The sequence below is a fragment of the Dermochelys coriacea genome, chromosome 5 (genome assembly GCF_009764565.3).
Source record: "Dermochelys coriacea isolate rDerCor1 chromosome 5, rDerCor1.pri.v4, whole genome shotgun sequence".
NCBI lineage: Eukaryota > Metazoa > Chordata > Testudines > Dermochelyidae > Dermochelys > Dermochelys coriacea.
Window position 1 is genome coordinate 51,901,629 of NC_050072.1, and position 17,166 is coordinate 51,918,794.

Consider the following 17,166-nt stretch of genomic DNA (forward strand, 5'->3'; position numbering starts at 1 on the left):
CAATGACTTGTACTATATACATCTAACTAAAACTTGGTCACGGGGGCTGCAGATGCTCTGGGGGTGGTCTGGGGGCACCGCATGTGCTGGACATGCGGCCTGGGACCCTTGTGGGGGAGGGGCAGCAATGTGCGGCCTGGGACCCCTGCTGGCACTCGGGGAAGGGTTGGCAGGCAGGCTCCCTACCTGGCTGTGCGTTTCCCTGCAGCTCCTAAGGGGAAGGAAGGCCAGGGAGGCTCCAGGCACTGCCCTCACCACAAGCTTTGGCTTCGCAGCTCCCATTGGCCAGGAACTGCATGTAGCCAATGGGAGCTGTGGGGGTGGTGCCTGCAAGCAGGGCCAGTGGCTTGCAGGGCTCCCTGCCCACTCTGCCTAGGTCAGGAACTGTAGGGACATGCTGGCTGCTCCTTCCCCCAGGTAAGCGCTGCCCCACACCCTGACCCCACCCTGAGCCCCCTTCTATACTCAAACTGCTGCTGGGCCAGGGGCTGCCCGAGAGTTCAGGCAGTACCGGCTGTTGCAAAAGTCACAGAGGTCACAGAAACTGTGACTTTTTCATGACAGACATGCAACCTTACTTAAAATACATGTATCTTAATTTCTGAAACTGCAAGGTTAACACATAGCTGATTCTTCATAATGTATTATTTTAGAAAAAATGGATATTGCAGTTAAAGGTTCCCAACGGTGTCTAAAATTGCCTAATTATTAGCTTCTAGGATTGGATCATTTAGAAGTTTTCTAATAGAAAATTGTTACACATGGTAGTTGGTAGTCATATTTTATCACAAAAGACAAGAATCTGCAACAGCAGGAGAACACTTAGCTATTAGATTGCTTGAGGAGTTGTTGGTCATCTTTCAGAATTGTTGAAATAATGGTACCTCTGTGACTTGTTTTCCAAAGCTGAGTAATAAAAGCTGATTCAGATAGGAATATTGGAGCAATACACACAGTCAGTAAGAGACTTTATTGTTATGTCAGGAAAATGCGTTCTTCAATTATTGAACTGGCTGTTGATGGCACAGCTCTTCTCCTGGGGTCCTAGAACAATGATAATGAAAACAAGTGATCTACCTTGGATGGTTGACTTCTTTCCACTGCATTGCTCACTTTGTACCATTTTCTATTCTGTATATTCAAATTATTCACAAATTATTTGGTTTGGGGCGGGCGGGGTGGGAATAGAGAAGTGGCCAGGCTGCAGCTGCACTGCTGTAGTATAGACAGTCACAACAGGGATGGAACGGGTTTTTCTGTCACTGTAGTAAATCCACCCATTTGAGAGGTGGTAGCTAGGTTGATGGAAATTCTTCCATCAAGTTAGTGGTATCTACACTAGAATTTAGGTCAGTTTAACTCCATCGTTCAGAAGTGTGAATGTTTCACATCTCTGAGCGAAAGAGCTAGGTTAACTTAAGTTTTAGGTGTAGCCCAGGCCTCGAGCATTATATTCCTGGGGTCATTTCTCCTACCATATAATAATGAGGCCAAAGATGTCAGGTTATTTTATCTCAGGAACCATAATATTTTGTATAATTTGAATTAAACCTTCGTCAGTGGAATTTGTACACTCTAGTTTATGTATGAAGCGACATTACTTCCAAGCAAGGCCATATTCCTTCAGTTAATAGTGCTCATGTGTCTTGCTTTCTGTATGTTTGAAAACACTTCCACAACTTCTATCTCTTTTTCTTAAAGTCCTGACCCAGCTATTAACTTTGCAAAGGAAGCAAGTACCAAACCTGTGGGTATAGATAATACCTTGTACTGCTCAACAAGGATTGCTGTAGTCTGTGGTTAACAACACATTCTGGAGATTTTGTAGTAGTAATCGAACAGTAGTGAATTAGACCACCTCTTGTGAGGTAAAAAGCAGTATTGATGAACTCCAAAGGTAGTTGACAAAGAGAACTTTGTTCACCTCCATGCTTGAAGTCCTGCATGTCCTTCTGAAGTGTGGGAATACTGGAGGTCGGGTGATTACGAAGGACTTGTAGGGACTCTTTGGGGTGGGAGAAAAACAGCCGAACCCTGATACCATTCTTGGCATCTTATTTTTATGCACCATAAAAATTAGTGAAGAAAGGTTTAAAAGGGTCAGGTCTAAACACAGAGTTGCACTGGTTTAACGATGTGATGTTGCACAGATTTAGAGAACTATTCTTGTTGTAAAATAATTGTGCTCTGTCTCAACAATAAACTCTTTCCTCCATGCCCTGTCTCCTCTAGGATTTTTATATCCAGATAGCTATTTTGATGTTAAAACCACACTTTTTACAGTGAAGACATAGTGTTTGTATATGGGACACTCTTACATCTGTTTAAACCTGTCTTAAAATTGGGTTAGCATGCTCTTTTATATAATGTAGTTCTTGATCCTGCAGTTGGATCAGCAGGGTGGGCCCTTGTTTCAGTAGGGGTTCATATTTTCACAAGCCACTGGGGTCTGCAAAGATCGGTCTCTGGATTAGGACCATAATGCTTCCTCTGCGCCCTCCCCTCCCAAGGCCTTCATAAACACTTGCTACTATTAAACACTAAAATATTATTTAGCTCTCTAGATTAAGTGGATAGATATTTTTATAATTTTGACCTACAACTACTCTATAAGTTAAACTCAAAATGAAGGTGTGTCTTTGCCCCCACAAACATTCTTTTTTTTTAAAAAAAGGGATGGAGTAGGAAGCCCATAAGAGAGTCTACTTTCTGAAGTGTTATCTATGTGCCTGTCTTATATAAAATCAGTAATTAGAATTTAAAGTTGCTGTTTACAGCTATTTTTCAAGTGTTGTTATATACTATATACTTCAGAAAAAAAAAAGGAGGACTTGTGGCAGCTTGTGCGTCCGATGAAGTGAGCTGTAGCTCACGAAAGTTTATGCTCAAATAAATTTTAGTCTCTCAGGTGCCACAAGTCCTCCTTTTCTTTTTTGCGGATACAGACTAACACGGCTGCTACTCTGAAACCTATATACTTCAGATGAATGCAACACTGCATACAGAGTATGAGCTCCTCTCGTTGCGGCTTGAACTGGGTAAAATGCCTGCTAATATTTCTTTATATAAATCTTTCTGTTTGTGGAATGTGAAGTGCTGTAGCAGGAGTTTTTGAGACATGGCTTTGTCATGTGATATTCACACTGCTTCTCTTGTTTTGTATCCACATAAGCTTTTCGCTTAACAAGCTTTTTTGATATTAACAAAATATTTGATATTTTGATATTTGATATATATATTTTGATATTTTTTGATATTTGATATTTTTGGTTGGGAAAAAAGGGTATTTGACCAGCAGATATAGTATATTCTGAGATGTCATTAAAGGTCATACTTTTTCCAGAAGCCTTCCTTAAAGATGTAACTTATTTTAATTTTGTAGTTTATACATGCTATTCTACATGTACTGACTTCCTGGCTTACGCTATATAGGTGTATTACTAGTACATGTAATTACACTATATATCATATATACTTCCTGATATTGCAATTAAGTTTTTGTATGATGATTATTTTCTACTACATTAAATTGAGGGCTAGTCCTAAAATGTTGGGGTAAATTAAACTCACACACTCGTTGTTTTAAGGCTTTATGGTGGGTTTGTTTCCAAGTAGACCAAATGTTTACGTAGAAAAATGGAATGCACTTTTAGTATTCTTTTCTGTAATACATGAGCAAACACCCTTATCTCTCATATGTACCATCTGGGTGCTGTTACATTAATTTAGATAGAATAAATAGGCCCAAGGAATGAAAGATGTTAGCATAAACCAATCACTGCCCAACATTAAAGAGTTTTAAACACGGTTCAGGGTTTGGTATAGAGAGACATCAGCCTGCTTAGTACCATGGTGCAAACACCATTAAAAATCCTTGTAACCATTTATTAAAGATAAGGAAAAGCAGTTAAAGGATTTGAAATGTAAGGTATAAAGGCTTGCTTTTAACAACATCCCTTCTTGCCTTTCCTTTTAACTGAAGAGAGTTTTTTAGAAGGAAAAATTTCCCTAGTTTGACTGTCTTTAAATGGTAGTACATATGGTAAAAACTCTCTTTGGGGAAAAGGTAAGTTAGTTGAAATAACTGGAGCTGTTGTTGTTGCTGTTAAGTCTGATCTCATTTCCTTTAAGACAAAACACAACAAACACACACACAAGAGGAGAGGAAAGACCAGACGAAGAAGAAAATACATCTTCTGTCTCTGGTGTTGACTGTCACTTGCAACATCACTGCTGGAAAACAAAACAGGCACAGCCCTGGCAAACAGCCCAATGCTGGTATGAGTTTAGGGCAGTGCTTTTAGTTGCCTCTTTCTGGTCATAGCAATGTTGCAAAATATACAGTCTTGGCCAGTTAATACAGACAGGCATCCAATGAAGTGAGCTGTAGCTCACGGAAGCTTATGCTCTAATAAATTTGTTAGTCTGTATCCGTAAAAAGAAAAGGAGTATTTGTGGCACCTTAGAGACTAACATGGCTGCTACTCTGAAACCTAATACAGACTCTTAGTAAACAGAACGGAAAAGGGGAGGGTTAGGAAAGAGAAGTTGGACCATATGAACTGGAACCATAAACTCCCTAAACATTAAATTCCACCAAATGAGGGTAAATCCATCCTCATCATCCACACTCATTATACTCCACACCTGAACATAGCCATTATATGAACAACATACCCCCATATCTCAATGTCTGTACTTTGACCCATTAAACTTTTACCTCCAGTCAGGGAGATTGCAGATTATGTATTCCTTACGCCACCTGTTCCTAAACTGAATTTCACACCTGTACCTTATTCCCTGATGACCAGAAACTTCTATGCTTAAACTCTGTACCATTTTCTTTTTACTTCAACATCATCTTAGTAAAATTGAGAAGGAGAAGAAAACACAAAGGGTGGGGAGTTTGACAATGTCTCACATCCCAGGTGGTGATCGAAATTCAGCCAGAGCCAGCAGAGATAGTGATGTCATCTGGATCCCTCTCTGGCCTGATCTGGTGAAGACATCTCTCGGTAGGATAACAAAGGCCCCGGAGATGATGGGGATGGCAGCCTGATAGTGAAGCTCATGTCAGTAGCCAGTTTTTCTTCCCAGAGTCTTTCTCTAAGGATCCCAAAAGGGAGGTGATGGGTGGAATAGCTAATCTTCTCATTATTTTATCCAACAGTTAGGCTTAATTTCTGGCACACCTTTTTTGATTCACTGATTTCTGATCCCAAGCTTCTTTTGTTTACCACACATGATCTTAACATAAGTTCTTGAGTTGTATCAGGAGGCCTTTTTTGCTTGGACTCATTCAGTGTATGTCTTCCTTTCATATGTTTTCCCTTTAACTTTTGTTGTTACAGGTTGTTATTGTGACATTTTATAAACTTTTGCTCACTGTTTACAGCTACTGTTTCAGTGTTAGGGTAAATTTCTAGGCCCAATTATAACGGTGCTCAGCTTACAAAATGAATGGATTGATAACTGGAAGACAGACCTTTTTGGTAAATATTTCCTTGGAAACATTCATGATCAGCTTTTTTTTAAGGGGATCCTACTTATTCTTTTGCAGGAGTTAACTGGCACCGAAGGATAATAACTGCAAAGTCCGTGTGAGTCAGCAGGATAGACGTGGGCCATACAGTCTTTAACTATGTAAAACATGCATCTTTTACTCCTGGGGGAATTCTGGACCCAAAAATAAAAAAAAATTCTGCGCACAATATTTAAAAGTTCTGCATATTTTATTTGTCAAAACACAATATAATCATGTCAGTTTCAATTATTTTGGTAATTTATTTAAAAATACCTGTCAGCAAATATGTCTGTAACAATGCAGATAACAAAAAAGATCCGGGCAATATTTTTGGACTCCTTACTATGCATTTTAATACAGAACTTTGAGTAATAATTCATGTAAACAACAATACAGAAACATAATAGACCATTCAAAGTGAAGTGGCCTGTTAACACTCCTGTAATCACATGACTAAAAATGGGGTTAGTGGGTTACATATCTGACTCTGCCAGAATGACAGATGCAAAACTTGCATTCATATCTCCACTACTACAATGATCGGCACCCTTCATGACCCATCTTTTAAGATCCAGGCCAACGTGTGGTGTACCTCATCCATCCAATGCGCTAAATGCCCCAGTAACAACTATGTGGATGAAACCAGATGATCAATCCGCTCTTGAAAGGATTCTCACAGGAAAACGATAAAAACAAAACAAAACACCAGATCATCTGTGGGTAAATACTTTTCACAGAGTGATTGATCACTCTATATCTGATTTCTCAGTTCTCATCCTTAAAGGAAAACTGCACAACACTTTGAAAAGATGAGCCTTGGAGCTTAAATTCATCATTTTGCGAGACACTAAAAATCATGGTGTTAATAAAAAACTGGATTTATGGTTTATTCCAACAGTCTGTAATCCACTAACCCTCCTTTTTGTCCTTTGACTGCAGTGGTGTTAATGGGCCACTTCACCTTGAATGATCCCATTGAATGTGTTAACTACTTATGCTAAACTATCTGTTCAACCTTGTATTTATCTGTGACAACTGAGTATCTTACCCAGACCTGAAGAAGAGCTCTGTGTAGCTCAAAAGGTTCTCTTTTTATCAAAAGAAGTTGGTCCAATAAAAAATATTGCCACATCCACCTTGTCCCCCTTAACATTTGTGAGAGACTGCCGTCTGTAGGCTACAACTGCCAACCTTCCAGTTCATAAATATTAACCCCCACCCCCTTTGAGTTTCTCTTGAGGTGGTGGCACATGCTCAGTGACAGACTGAGAGTATGTATACCAAGGGTGGGCAAACTTTTTGGCCCGAGGACCACATCTGGGTATGGAAGTTGTATGATGCGCCATGAATGCTCATGAAATTGGGGGTTGGAGTGCAGGAGGGTTTAAGGGCTCCAGCTGGAGGTGCGGGCTCTAGGGTGGGGCTGAGGCTGGGGATGAGGGGTTGGGGTGCAGGAGGGTGCTCTGTGCTGGGACCGAGAGGTTCAGAGGGTGGGAGGAGGATCAGGGCTGGGGGTTGGGGTGCAGGAGGAGTTCACGGGTGCGGATTCCGGGTGCCACTTACCTCAAGCAGTTCCCAGAAACGGTGGCATGTCCCCACTCCGGCTCCTACACGGAGACGTGGTCAGGCAGCTCTGCATGCTGCCCCATCCACGGGCGCGTCCCCTGCAGCTCCCATTGCCCATGGTTGCCGGCCAGTGGGAGCTGCGGGGCAACTTGCAGAGCCCCCTGGCTGCCCCATGCTTAGATGCTGGAGCAGGGACATGCCATGCTGCTTCCGGGAGCCAGGCAGAGCCACGGCACACATGGAGTAGGGCAGGCCCCAGACCCCGCTCCCCAGCAGGAGCTTGAGGGCTGGATTAAAATGTCTGAAGGGCCGGATGTGGCCCCCGGGCTGTAGTTTGCCCACCCCTGATGTATACACTGCTATAAAAGACCTGTGACTGGCCTGAGTCAATTGAATGAGGCTTGCAGGGGACGGGGGAGCCTGTGGAGCTATAAAATTGCTGTGTAGATGTTCAGGCTCTGAAACTCTGCAAGAGGGCAGGGTCTCAGAGCCTGGGCTTCAGTCCAAACCTGAATGGCTCTTGTACAATTTTATAGTCCCGCAGCCCAATCCCTGGTGCTATGGGTTTTTTATTGCAGTATAGACGTACCCTGAATGTTGCTTGAACTCCTACAACCTAACATGCAATCCCTATTGTATGAAACTTTTTGCTTTGAAAAGTGGCATCATGCTAGTGTTCAGGCAACACATTGTGAAAGCATTACCTTTTGAAAGGGTATCAAATGTCACAGAGCAGCATGGTGCTATATGTTCTCTCAGACTTTTGGATATGGACTCTTGAAGGACCAGAAGAAAAGTGAGATTTTTTTCATAACCTTCAAATAGTATAAAATATTTTTTGAAAAAGAAACATCTCTGGTTATTGAAATAATTTATAGCATAAATATGGTATCTTTAAGAAAAATAAAATGAAAAACTATTTCAACTAGTTATTGAAAAACTAACTCTCTAGGGTATCTTCATCCTCTAGTTGCTGAATAACACACATGTAAAAAAAATGGTTGGAAGTCAGTATTGGAGTCCAGATTCTAAGATTATGCTAACATGAAACCGTAAGCATTCGTAAAGAACCTAACATATCAGACTTTCTTTTTACCCTGAAATTGAACACCCTGTCTATTCATCTGTGTTCACATGCTCCCATACCAGTCATTCATCTTGGTAAATAAAATGTAAGGATCTTGCTCTTGAGAAGCAGGTTTGGTTGTGGTTTTTTTTTTTTTTTTTTTTCAAAATGGTTTTTGTCTCCTTTGAACAGTCAGGAGGAGCCTTTACCATCCTTGTCCTAAACAAAAAGTCTTCTTGTGCCTATGTGCGCTGTTCATTACGAATAGTAAAAAAAGTGTAAAGGTTTTTTTAGGAGAATAAAAATACAAATAATTCATACACAGCGTCTTGTGATTGCTTACCACGGTCAGGCAATTGTTATGGGTGCTATAAAAGTAAAATCATTTTGTGTCATGAAATATTGATGCCACTAAATACATCACTTGGAAATGCCATAAAATGACATAGCAGTAGTATATGATCATTTAGCCACCTCTGGGATGAAATGTGCCATCTGTTTGGTTCTGACAGCACGACGGATGTTTTTTAGGAGCGGAAATTGTCGGGGGGGGATCTCTGATTCAAAAGGTAGGGAGAACTTCTATACTCAGAATGTAGTTATTTTAGTTAGAATTTGGGCACTGGAGTTAATGCCCCCTCTCTTCTTAAGATGTCATGGAATTGATCAGGAGTAGTGAGAGCCTCAGACTCATTTCTCATCTTAAAAACATCTCTAGCCATATAGCTCCAGCCCCTGACCCCCGCATCGTCTTGCCTAGTGTCATGCTGGGAGTTTAGTACTGGCTTAAAGGAAAGAGCACCCAATAATAAATTGCCAGCACAACTTTCTGCAACAGTTGGGTTTTCTTTGGAGGACTGTCATCTTTGTCAATTTGTTAGTCTCCAATATGCCACAAGTACTCCTGTTCTTTTTGTCATTTATAAAGTGACCACCATATTTTTCAAAAACTGGGATGCTTGTAGAAGCAGCTACAGAAAAAAGTTGTGGGGAAACTAGGAGAGAGAATTTGTTTTGATCTAATGATAAAATTGGGAGACGGGCAGCCAAAACAGCTGGTGCTGGCTCTCATGAATTTCTGTTCTTATAGCATACTTGAGCCATCCCTTGAGCCAAAATAAATAAAACTTGGTTGGTTATTGCCTCACTTTGCACCCACCCTTTCTGTTAAGTAAAAATTTATTTTATCTCCATTCTGTGTTCTTTTCCCTTACCTCTAATTTTTCCTTTCTTCTGTTGTCTGATATTTTTCTCTTTTCCGTCTGTTTTCTCCCCTTAATGTCCTTTTCTTGTCTGTCTTCTCCTGTGTTGTGCGCTCATCTTCCTTCTGCCAAGTTTCTAATTTTTTCCCTGACCCTCTTTTACTCCTTTATCTTGTATTCTCAATTTCCGATTTCTCTATACTATCCCTAGGATTTCCTCTTGCATTGGGTCTCCCCTGGCCCCACCAAAAACTTTCATCCGCTTCTTCCCTAGTCACAAACCACATGTGCTTTTCTACAGCATGCTCCTACAATCTTTCTACAGTGTTCTTTTCATAATCAAGCAAGTACACAAACACAGGCAGAATTCATCTACACATGCAGTCTCCTCACAACTTCAATACAGGTGGGACTTGTTATACAAGCTTCCTCCCCCCCCCCCCCCCCCAAAAAAAAATCCACATGCATACCTACTGCAAATCTCCCCTCCCCAACTCAGGCAGCCTTTTGTCCTCCCAGAGTCTCTGTCTCTTTCAACCCGTTTTGGTGGAGGCTAGGCGTGACCTAAAGTTATAATGCATTCAGCCCCCTGGGGGAGGAGGCATGTTATGTTGTGTTCAGCAGCAGTCTTCCACAACTGATTAAAGATAAATATTTGTTTCTTTTCTGGTAGTGTCAAGGAGCATCAATAAGGGTCAGGTCCTTGTTATGCCTGGTGCTGTCCAAATACAAAGGAGGACAGTCCCTGGCCCAGAGAAGTTTATGCCCTAAGAAAAAATACGGATTGAGGGTCATGGGGCTCAGTGTGAGATTGACAAAGATTTGCCTGATAAATCCTTTAATCTCTTCACTCTGCCTCAGTACCTCTTTAAATTTTTGTAATCAGTAAGATGTATAAATCCTATTAATCTTTCTTCAGGAGGTGAGCAGCCATTAATGAGAAAAATCTTATTTGTTGTTTCCTTTCTATTTAATATGAATATTGGGCTGAGCTGTAAAAAGTTCAGTTATAAGATTTTAATTATTTTTCCTAAATATCTTTTTGTCATAGGAACACAAATGCAAGCTTTCATAAAAGATAAACCAGTTGCTTAAAGCTATCTAATCCTGTTTTGCCTTTTAAAATACTCTAAACGTAGAATTTTTTTTAAAATGTTGAACATCAGGAACTGTGAAATTAGATACTTTGCTTACTGTATTTTTAACATGTATAATAAAAGATGTTCATGCAATCATTTACAGTAAATGGGTAATTTAGTTTATAGGGCTGTAATTCCACTGACAGAATTTTCTAGAGCCTAATCCTGGAGACTGAAGCCTGAGTGGCTAATATATTGACTAGAGCCCCAGAAGAAAATTAAGATAAAATTCAGATAATTTGTCTTGTCTCTTTCCAACAGCTTCCCTGTTCTGCAACTTGAATATAATTACTTTACTAATAATTCATAGATGACAACATCATATGTCTGAATTACAAGGTTTTTATATGTGGGTTGCAGTGTTCGGTGTTGCATAATATTTACACTCTAAACTTTGATATTGAAAGTCAATGTTCATAAAGCTCTTCAGTAATTTTTATTGTGCATATAAAAGTAAATTTTTAAGTAATGTTTTAAGTCATTAATATTTTATTTTTGAAGGTTTAATAGTATAGAAACATAAGTATTGCCATATTGGATCAGACCAGAGTTCTGGTCCAGTATCCTGTTTCATAGTGGCCAGTATGAGGTGTTTCAGAGTAAGGTACAAGAAGTGGACAGTGGACAACTATAAAATAACCTATCCTTGGGAGAAGTTTGTGCCTAACACCCATCAGTTAGTGGTGGGCTCATGCCTGTAGGTCTGATAATTTATATCCCTTCTTATAAGAGGAAAAAATTGTTTGTGACAAGACTAAAAGCAAGTGTACAGGTTCTAAAAATGAAGTGGTAGCTTCTAAAATGACTCTTTACAGTACAGTTTTCTTTTTATGTAATGTTTCTAAAAGTCTTATTTTGCAGAGTGATCTAGTGAAATAATTTATCATGAAAATGGTCACTATTGAAAACTGACTTGGGGACAGCAGAAGACCCTGTGTCCACCTAGGCCCACCTGTCTAGTATTCATAACGTCATTTTTCTCTCAATGCTTGTAACTTACTTTATGCATAGAATAACTAAAGCAAGCAGAACATAAAATAATATTTACTTAAAGTAGTTTTGTCTTGGACTACACTTCTCAAGATATTAATAAAATGATAAGCTTTGTGCCCCAAATCATTATTGTTGCCATCAGAAGGCTCTTTATTGCTTGTATGAAATGAGTTTGTGGTCTCAGTCAAGTTCTCACTTGCCAGGAGACCACATATCAAAGTGGTGGTTATTTTATAACTGCTTGTCATTTTTTTTGTGGTGTTAGGTACAGAGGCAGATGATTGAATGAATGGGCAAGGAAAGGAGACGAGGAATAGGGTTAAAACAATTTGGAAAGCTTGCACTACTGCTGCCTATGCTATGCCTGCTTTATAGGCAAATAAAGAGTTTAGTTGACAAGTCACATGGCCCACTAAAGACTGCAGGTCAGTTGGAGTGACTAATGCATGGCTGGGAGTATAGTAATCCAAAGGAGACGCTATGTATTTGTACTCAAACATAATTGAGTTGGTGATTCTTGCCTGTGCACATACACATTTGCAGAAAGCACTGAAGTGTATAAATCTAAATAACAGTTGCATTTCATTTTCCTCCTCCTTCTAATACAAATTTCCATTTAATTATAAAATCTTTGCTGGTAAAGTTGGTAGAGAACATTAAGATTGGTAGAATACTAAACAGAAAGGGCAGGTTTCTGTTAGACGGATGTGAATAGCCTGGTTAAATGATCACAATCCAACAAAATGTGGTTTTAATACAGGTAAATGCAAGTAATATATCTGGGAACATAGAACGCTGGCTATTGGAAAGCAGTGACTCAGAAGGTCTTAGGGATGATTGTAGATCACTCTCAGCATGAGCGCTCAGTACAATGCTGCAGCAAAAAAGGGCCAATGTGATCTCTGGATATATAAAAAGGGAATATTAGGTAGAAATAAGGAAGTGATCTTGTTTCTGTACACAGCATAGGTAAAACTGTTGCAAGAATACTGTGTGCTGTTCTGGTGTCCACACTTCCAGAAAATGATATGGAAATACTGGAAAGAGTTAGGAGGCCTAAAAAAATAATCCAAGACTGGCAAACAAGCCTTGCAACACAACACCAAAGGAGCTCTATTCTCTCAGTTTGAGAGGTGACATAATCACTGTGCACAGGTATATACAGGTGAAAAAGATATCTGATATCAAGGGGATTTTCAGTCTTGCATACAAAGGCATAACAAGAGCCAGTGGCTGGATGTTGAAGTTGGACAACTTCATCCTTGAAATAAGATGCAACTTCCTAGCTGTGAGGGTAATTAAGCATTGGAACGCTTTGTTGGGGGAGGAAGTGGATTCACCCTCACTTGGAATCATTAAAATTAGATTAGAAATCTTTCTAAAAAATATACTGTAATCCAGTTCTGGGAGGAATTCTGTGTTCTGTAGGTGGTCAGGAGTCAGGCTTTGCAGTCTTTGACTCCCCCTCTTCATTCCTTCCCTTAATGTGCTATAGAGAGAACAAGAAGCTCTGCATTGCCCTATGCATACTTGTAATACTTGCAGCCTGCACTAATACATTGACTGTAATCAAATCTCATGCTTCAGGGTTTCAGCTGGTAACTTTCAGGGATCAGGAGGGAATTTTCCTACTCAATACACAATTGGCCAGCTGTATTCTGTTCTCCCAGCCCCTCTCCATCTCCCTTCCTTAGGGTATTAGTGGCACCTCCAGTTTCTCCTGTCTTCTGCCTATGGTGCACCTCAGGGTAACTTCCTGAGAACTGAAATGGTTTGATCTGAAGTTTTTGGGTTCAATATAAGGGTTACTGGGTGAAATTTAATAGCCTGAGATATACAGGAGGTCCGACTAGATGATCAAGTGGTGTCCTTTCTTTGTGGTTCATTCCTACCCTAAACTCTTTGAAACTATGAAATTGTGACAGTACAGCAAATGCCTTCAAATGATTCAGTTTTGGCAAGGCTATTTAAATCCCTTTTTTAAAAAAAAAAAAAAAAAAAGAGTGCTTGTGGCACCTTAGAGACTAACAAATTTATTTGAGCATAAGCTTTCGTGAGCTACAGCTCACTTCATCGGATGCATTCGGTGGAAAATATAGTGGGGAGATTTATATATACACACAGAGAACATGAAACAATGGGTTTTATAAATCTCCCCACTGTATTTTCCACCGAATGCATCCGATGAAGTGAGCTGTAGCTCACGAAAGCTTATGCTCTAATAAATTTGTTAGTCTCTAAGGTGCCACAAGTACTCCTTTTCTTTTTGTGAATACAGACTAACACGGCTGCTACTCTGAAACCTGTTAAATCCCTTTGTTTCTGTCTCTGTGAAGATTCTTGAGAACATATTGAACACAAAGATTTTAAAATGCAGTGTTTATAATCTTGGTTTCTGTATATGGGGAGATGGGAAGGGGCTATTCTAAAATTTGCAAGAAAATATTTCATTGTAAAATATAAAACTGTTCTCATTCTCAAAAGAGCATTTTTATGAAAATTTTTATGATTCTGTAAACAGTTTGCTACCCAATCCTTTGAATAAATAAAACAGCACATTCTTCTTTATAGGTACAAGAGGGCTAAAATTTCACTAGAGACATAACTAGAATGGACAATTACTTTAAAGCAGCAGTCTGTGACTTGGACAAACTACTTGATGAATTTGAGCAAAATACAGGTTAGTTGCATCTTTGTGCTACTTTTGTTTTCTTCTTTCTTTCTGTATAGGGAAAACAAACTTAAATGATTAAGAACAAGAGGAAGTGAAAATAATTTTGTCCATAAGTGGTGGTTTTTTGTTTGAAGCTTTAGCGAGGTGGGAGTGCTGTTTGAGGAACCAGTTTTATAAACTTTGCTTTTGTTCCCTTTTTGTTTTTAAATAGATGAACTTGACTGCTACAGAACAGCTGCAAACCAGTGCAATTCAATACAGCATTCAGTCTCTTCAGAACTGGATTACTTACAACCTGTATTCCTCATACCAAAAGTGCAAGAATATGTTAGCAGTTGTATGTCAGAAGAATTCTCTCTAGCCAGTCAGGCTACAACAAATACAGCCAAGTTTGAACTGAATTCCTCAGCACAAAATGAGAAAAATGTTACTGGACTCGATCTTCTGTCTACTGTGGATGGTGGTGCCTCAAATGAAATTCAGCCTTTGAGCCTGGGGAGGTGTAGTATACCTGTATGTGATCTCATCAGTGACACAGGTAATTTGATCCATTCAACGAGTAATAATGAAAATATTCAGAAGCTGCAGCCAGATGAATTCCAGTGCAATGAGAATTCTTTGGTTGGCTTTGATTTATCTTTAGTACCAGCTACAATTTGTAGTTTGAAACACCACCAAAAGCTACTGACAGGCACAGAACAACAGAATGATGGGGACACAACACCACAAGATGCAGGACATGTTGCAACAAAAGAGTTGAGCCAGTTGGATTTTAAAACACACAATCGTGGTAGAGAGAAGCTCTCCGATTCATGTGATGATCAAAATAGGACAGACACTTTAAAGGATAATCAGGTATTTGATCAGCTGGAACAAATTACAGGCCTTAACGCTACATCTGCCTTTGTAACATCACCGAACCCAAATGCTCTCAGTTCCAAAGACAAAACAACCCTTGAAAAGCTGCCTTGTGAATCATTAAAAGATGAAAGTCTGTGCTGTGTGATAAATCAAGAGGCACCTGAAGAGAGTGTTAATGACAATGTAGATTCAAAAGATGAAGGTAATGGGGAATCCTTGCCTTCTGATCTGCCAAAGAGTTCTGAATTACACAAACACAGTTTAAAATTATCTGGAAAATGTGTTTTACGAGACTCTTCATCTCAAATAGAGGATAGAGTAGTACTAGGTAAGATGAAAAGTGCAGAAGAAAACTTGTGCAGTCCAGAATTTAATACCAATGAAATATTGCACAGTGTTTCAACTTCACATGTAACTGCTGAAGATCTCCAAACCTCATTGTCATGTCTTCCACTTGCTGTATCCATATGTGGTTCATTAGTTGTTACAGAAGACAAAAGTGAGCATATACCTCAGAACGAAAAAGCAGATGTCATCAGTGATACTGTGACTATGCATGCAGGAAAATCTAAACATGGATTCCACAATATGGAATCCTCTGGAAAGATGAAACCTTCTGAACAGGAAGGATATCTAAACCAAATCAACCAATGCTTTGTAGAAGAAGCTATAACTATAGATGGAAAGAAGAGGGAATCTGACAATAAAATTAATAAAGGTGATTCTCCCCAAATGCACGCTGCTGCTGCTGGCCCTGTTGGAGAATCTAAAATTGAACTGTGCAATGATGGTATTCAGCCAGTTGACAGTCATGATCAAAGTATTACTTGTCCAGTTTTAGCTGACATAACTATTGAGGAATACTTAATTAAAAGTGATTCACTGATTAGTGATGCTGAGCTTGATGCCTTCTTATCTGGTCAGAGTCTTCAGCCCAATAATTCACAGCCCTTTGAAGAAGGTATGGACGACCTGTTGAAGTCTGATGCAAATCAAGCAAACAACCTGGATTTCAAAAAGGTCAATGATTCACAAACAAAAGCAAAACTGGAGGAGATTGGAGAGATTTCCAGTATTAATAGTACTTGTAGAATAGCTGATACTGAATATAAATTGGAGTCTCCCCCAGAAAAAAGTACATATCCTATTCAACAAGAGGCCTCTAACCATATAACTGAGACTCGTATTGAAGTACCGGTCCCTATTCTTAGCCATCAGAATGTACATATTGGAGGTGCTAGACCTAAACAGTTGCTTAATCTTCCTCAAAGAACTGCAACTGAGAGAGAGTTCAGCAAGCCAGATATGCCTAGGACTGAATTCCAGGAAGTGAATTCCTTACCCCCAAAGGCCCCTCTCTCAGAAACCAAAACTAGTACCAACATAAGCTCCAAATGTAATCCATCTGATACAGAAAACTCCTTGAAAGCAGGCGGAAGTTGTGTGCCTGCCAGTGTAGAACTTGGTAAAGGACCTCTAGTTCTGGGACTAAAACAGCCACCCTGGGTTCCCGATTCAGAGGCACCCAACTGCATGAACTGCCAAGTCAAGTTCACGTTTACAAAAAGAAGACACCACTGTCGTGCATGTGGGAAAGTAAGTTATGAAAAAAAGCTTTGCATTAAATTGTTTTGCCCATGTATTGTGTTACAGCAGGGTTTTCAACCTGTGGTCCATGGACCCTTGGGGGTTGGCAAACTGTCTAAGGTTTCCAAAGGGGTCTGCATCTCCATTCAGAATTCTTTAGGGATCCTCAAATGAAAAATATGATACCATAACACAATGGTTTTCAACCTAATAAGACCACTCTGACTTAGTTTTTCCTTCCTTTGCCTGATATTTAGTGCTACTTTTTTAGGCTCTATCAATCTTCCATTAGGAAACTTTTGAATTAAATTTAACTCTATAGTTTTATAGTTTATAAAGAGTTACAGATGACTCACTTAGTATTTGGCAATCACTGATTATTAAGCAAAGATATAAGATTTTACTGTGAAAATACAGTTGAGGTGAAAAATCTTGCCCTATGACCTATTATTGACCAATTTAAACTGATTACTAAGGAGTTTTTTCATTGGATATCCAAAGTTTTTCTCTACCTTCTAAATCAGAGGTGGGTAAACTACGGCTTGTGGGCTGCA

General features: G+C 39.6%; 1 protein-coding gene across 5 annotated transcripts in view; it reads left to right on the forward strand.

The window, feature by feature from the left end:
• The window catches only part of ZFYVE16 (zinc finger FYVE-type containing 16), a 60,560-nt gene that overhangs the window by 2,822 nt on the left and 40,572 nt on the right, over nt 1–17,166 (forward strand). For all 5 annotated transcript variants that reach the window (XM_038403071.2, XM_043514943.1, XM_043514944.1 and 2 more), the window contains 2 exons: nt 14,062–14,170; nt 14,376–16,621. In XM_038403071.2, coding sequence (XP_038258999.1) covers nt 14,101–14,170; nt 14,376–16,621 — 2,316 coding nt within the window. In that variant the 5' untranslated portion in view covers nt 14,062–14,100. The remainder of the gene's footprint in view (nt 1–14,061; nt 14,171–14,375; nt 16,622–17,166) is intronic.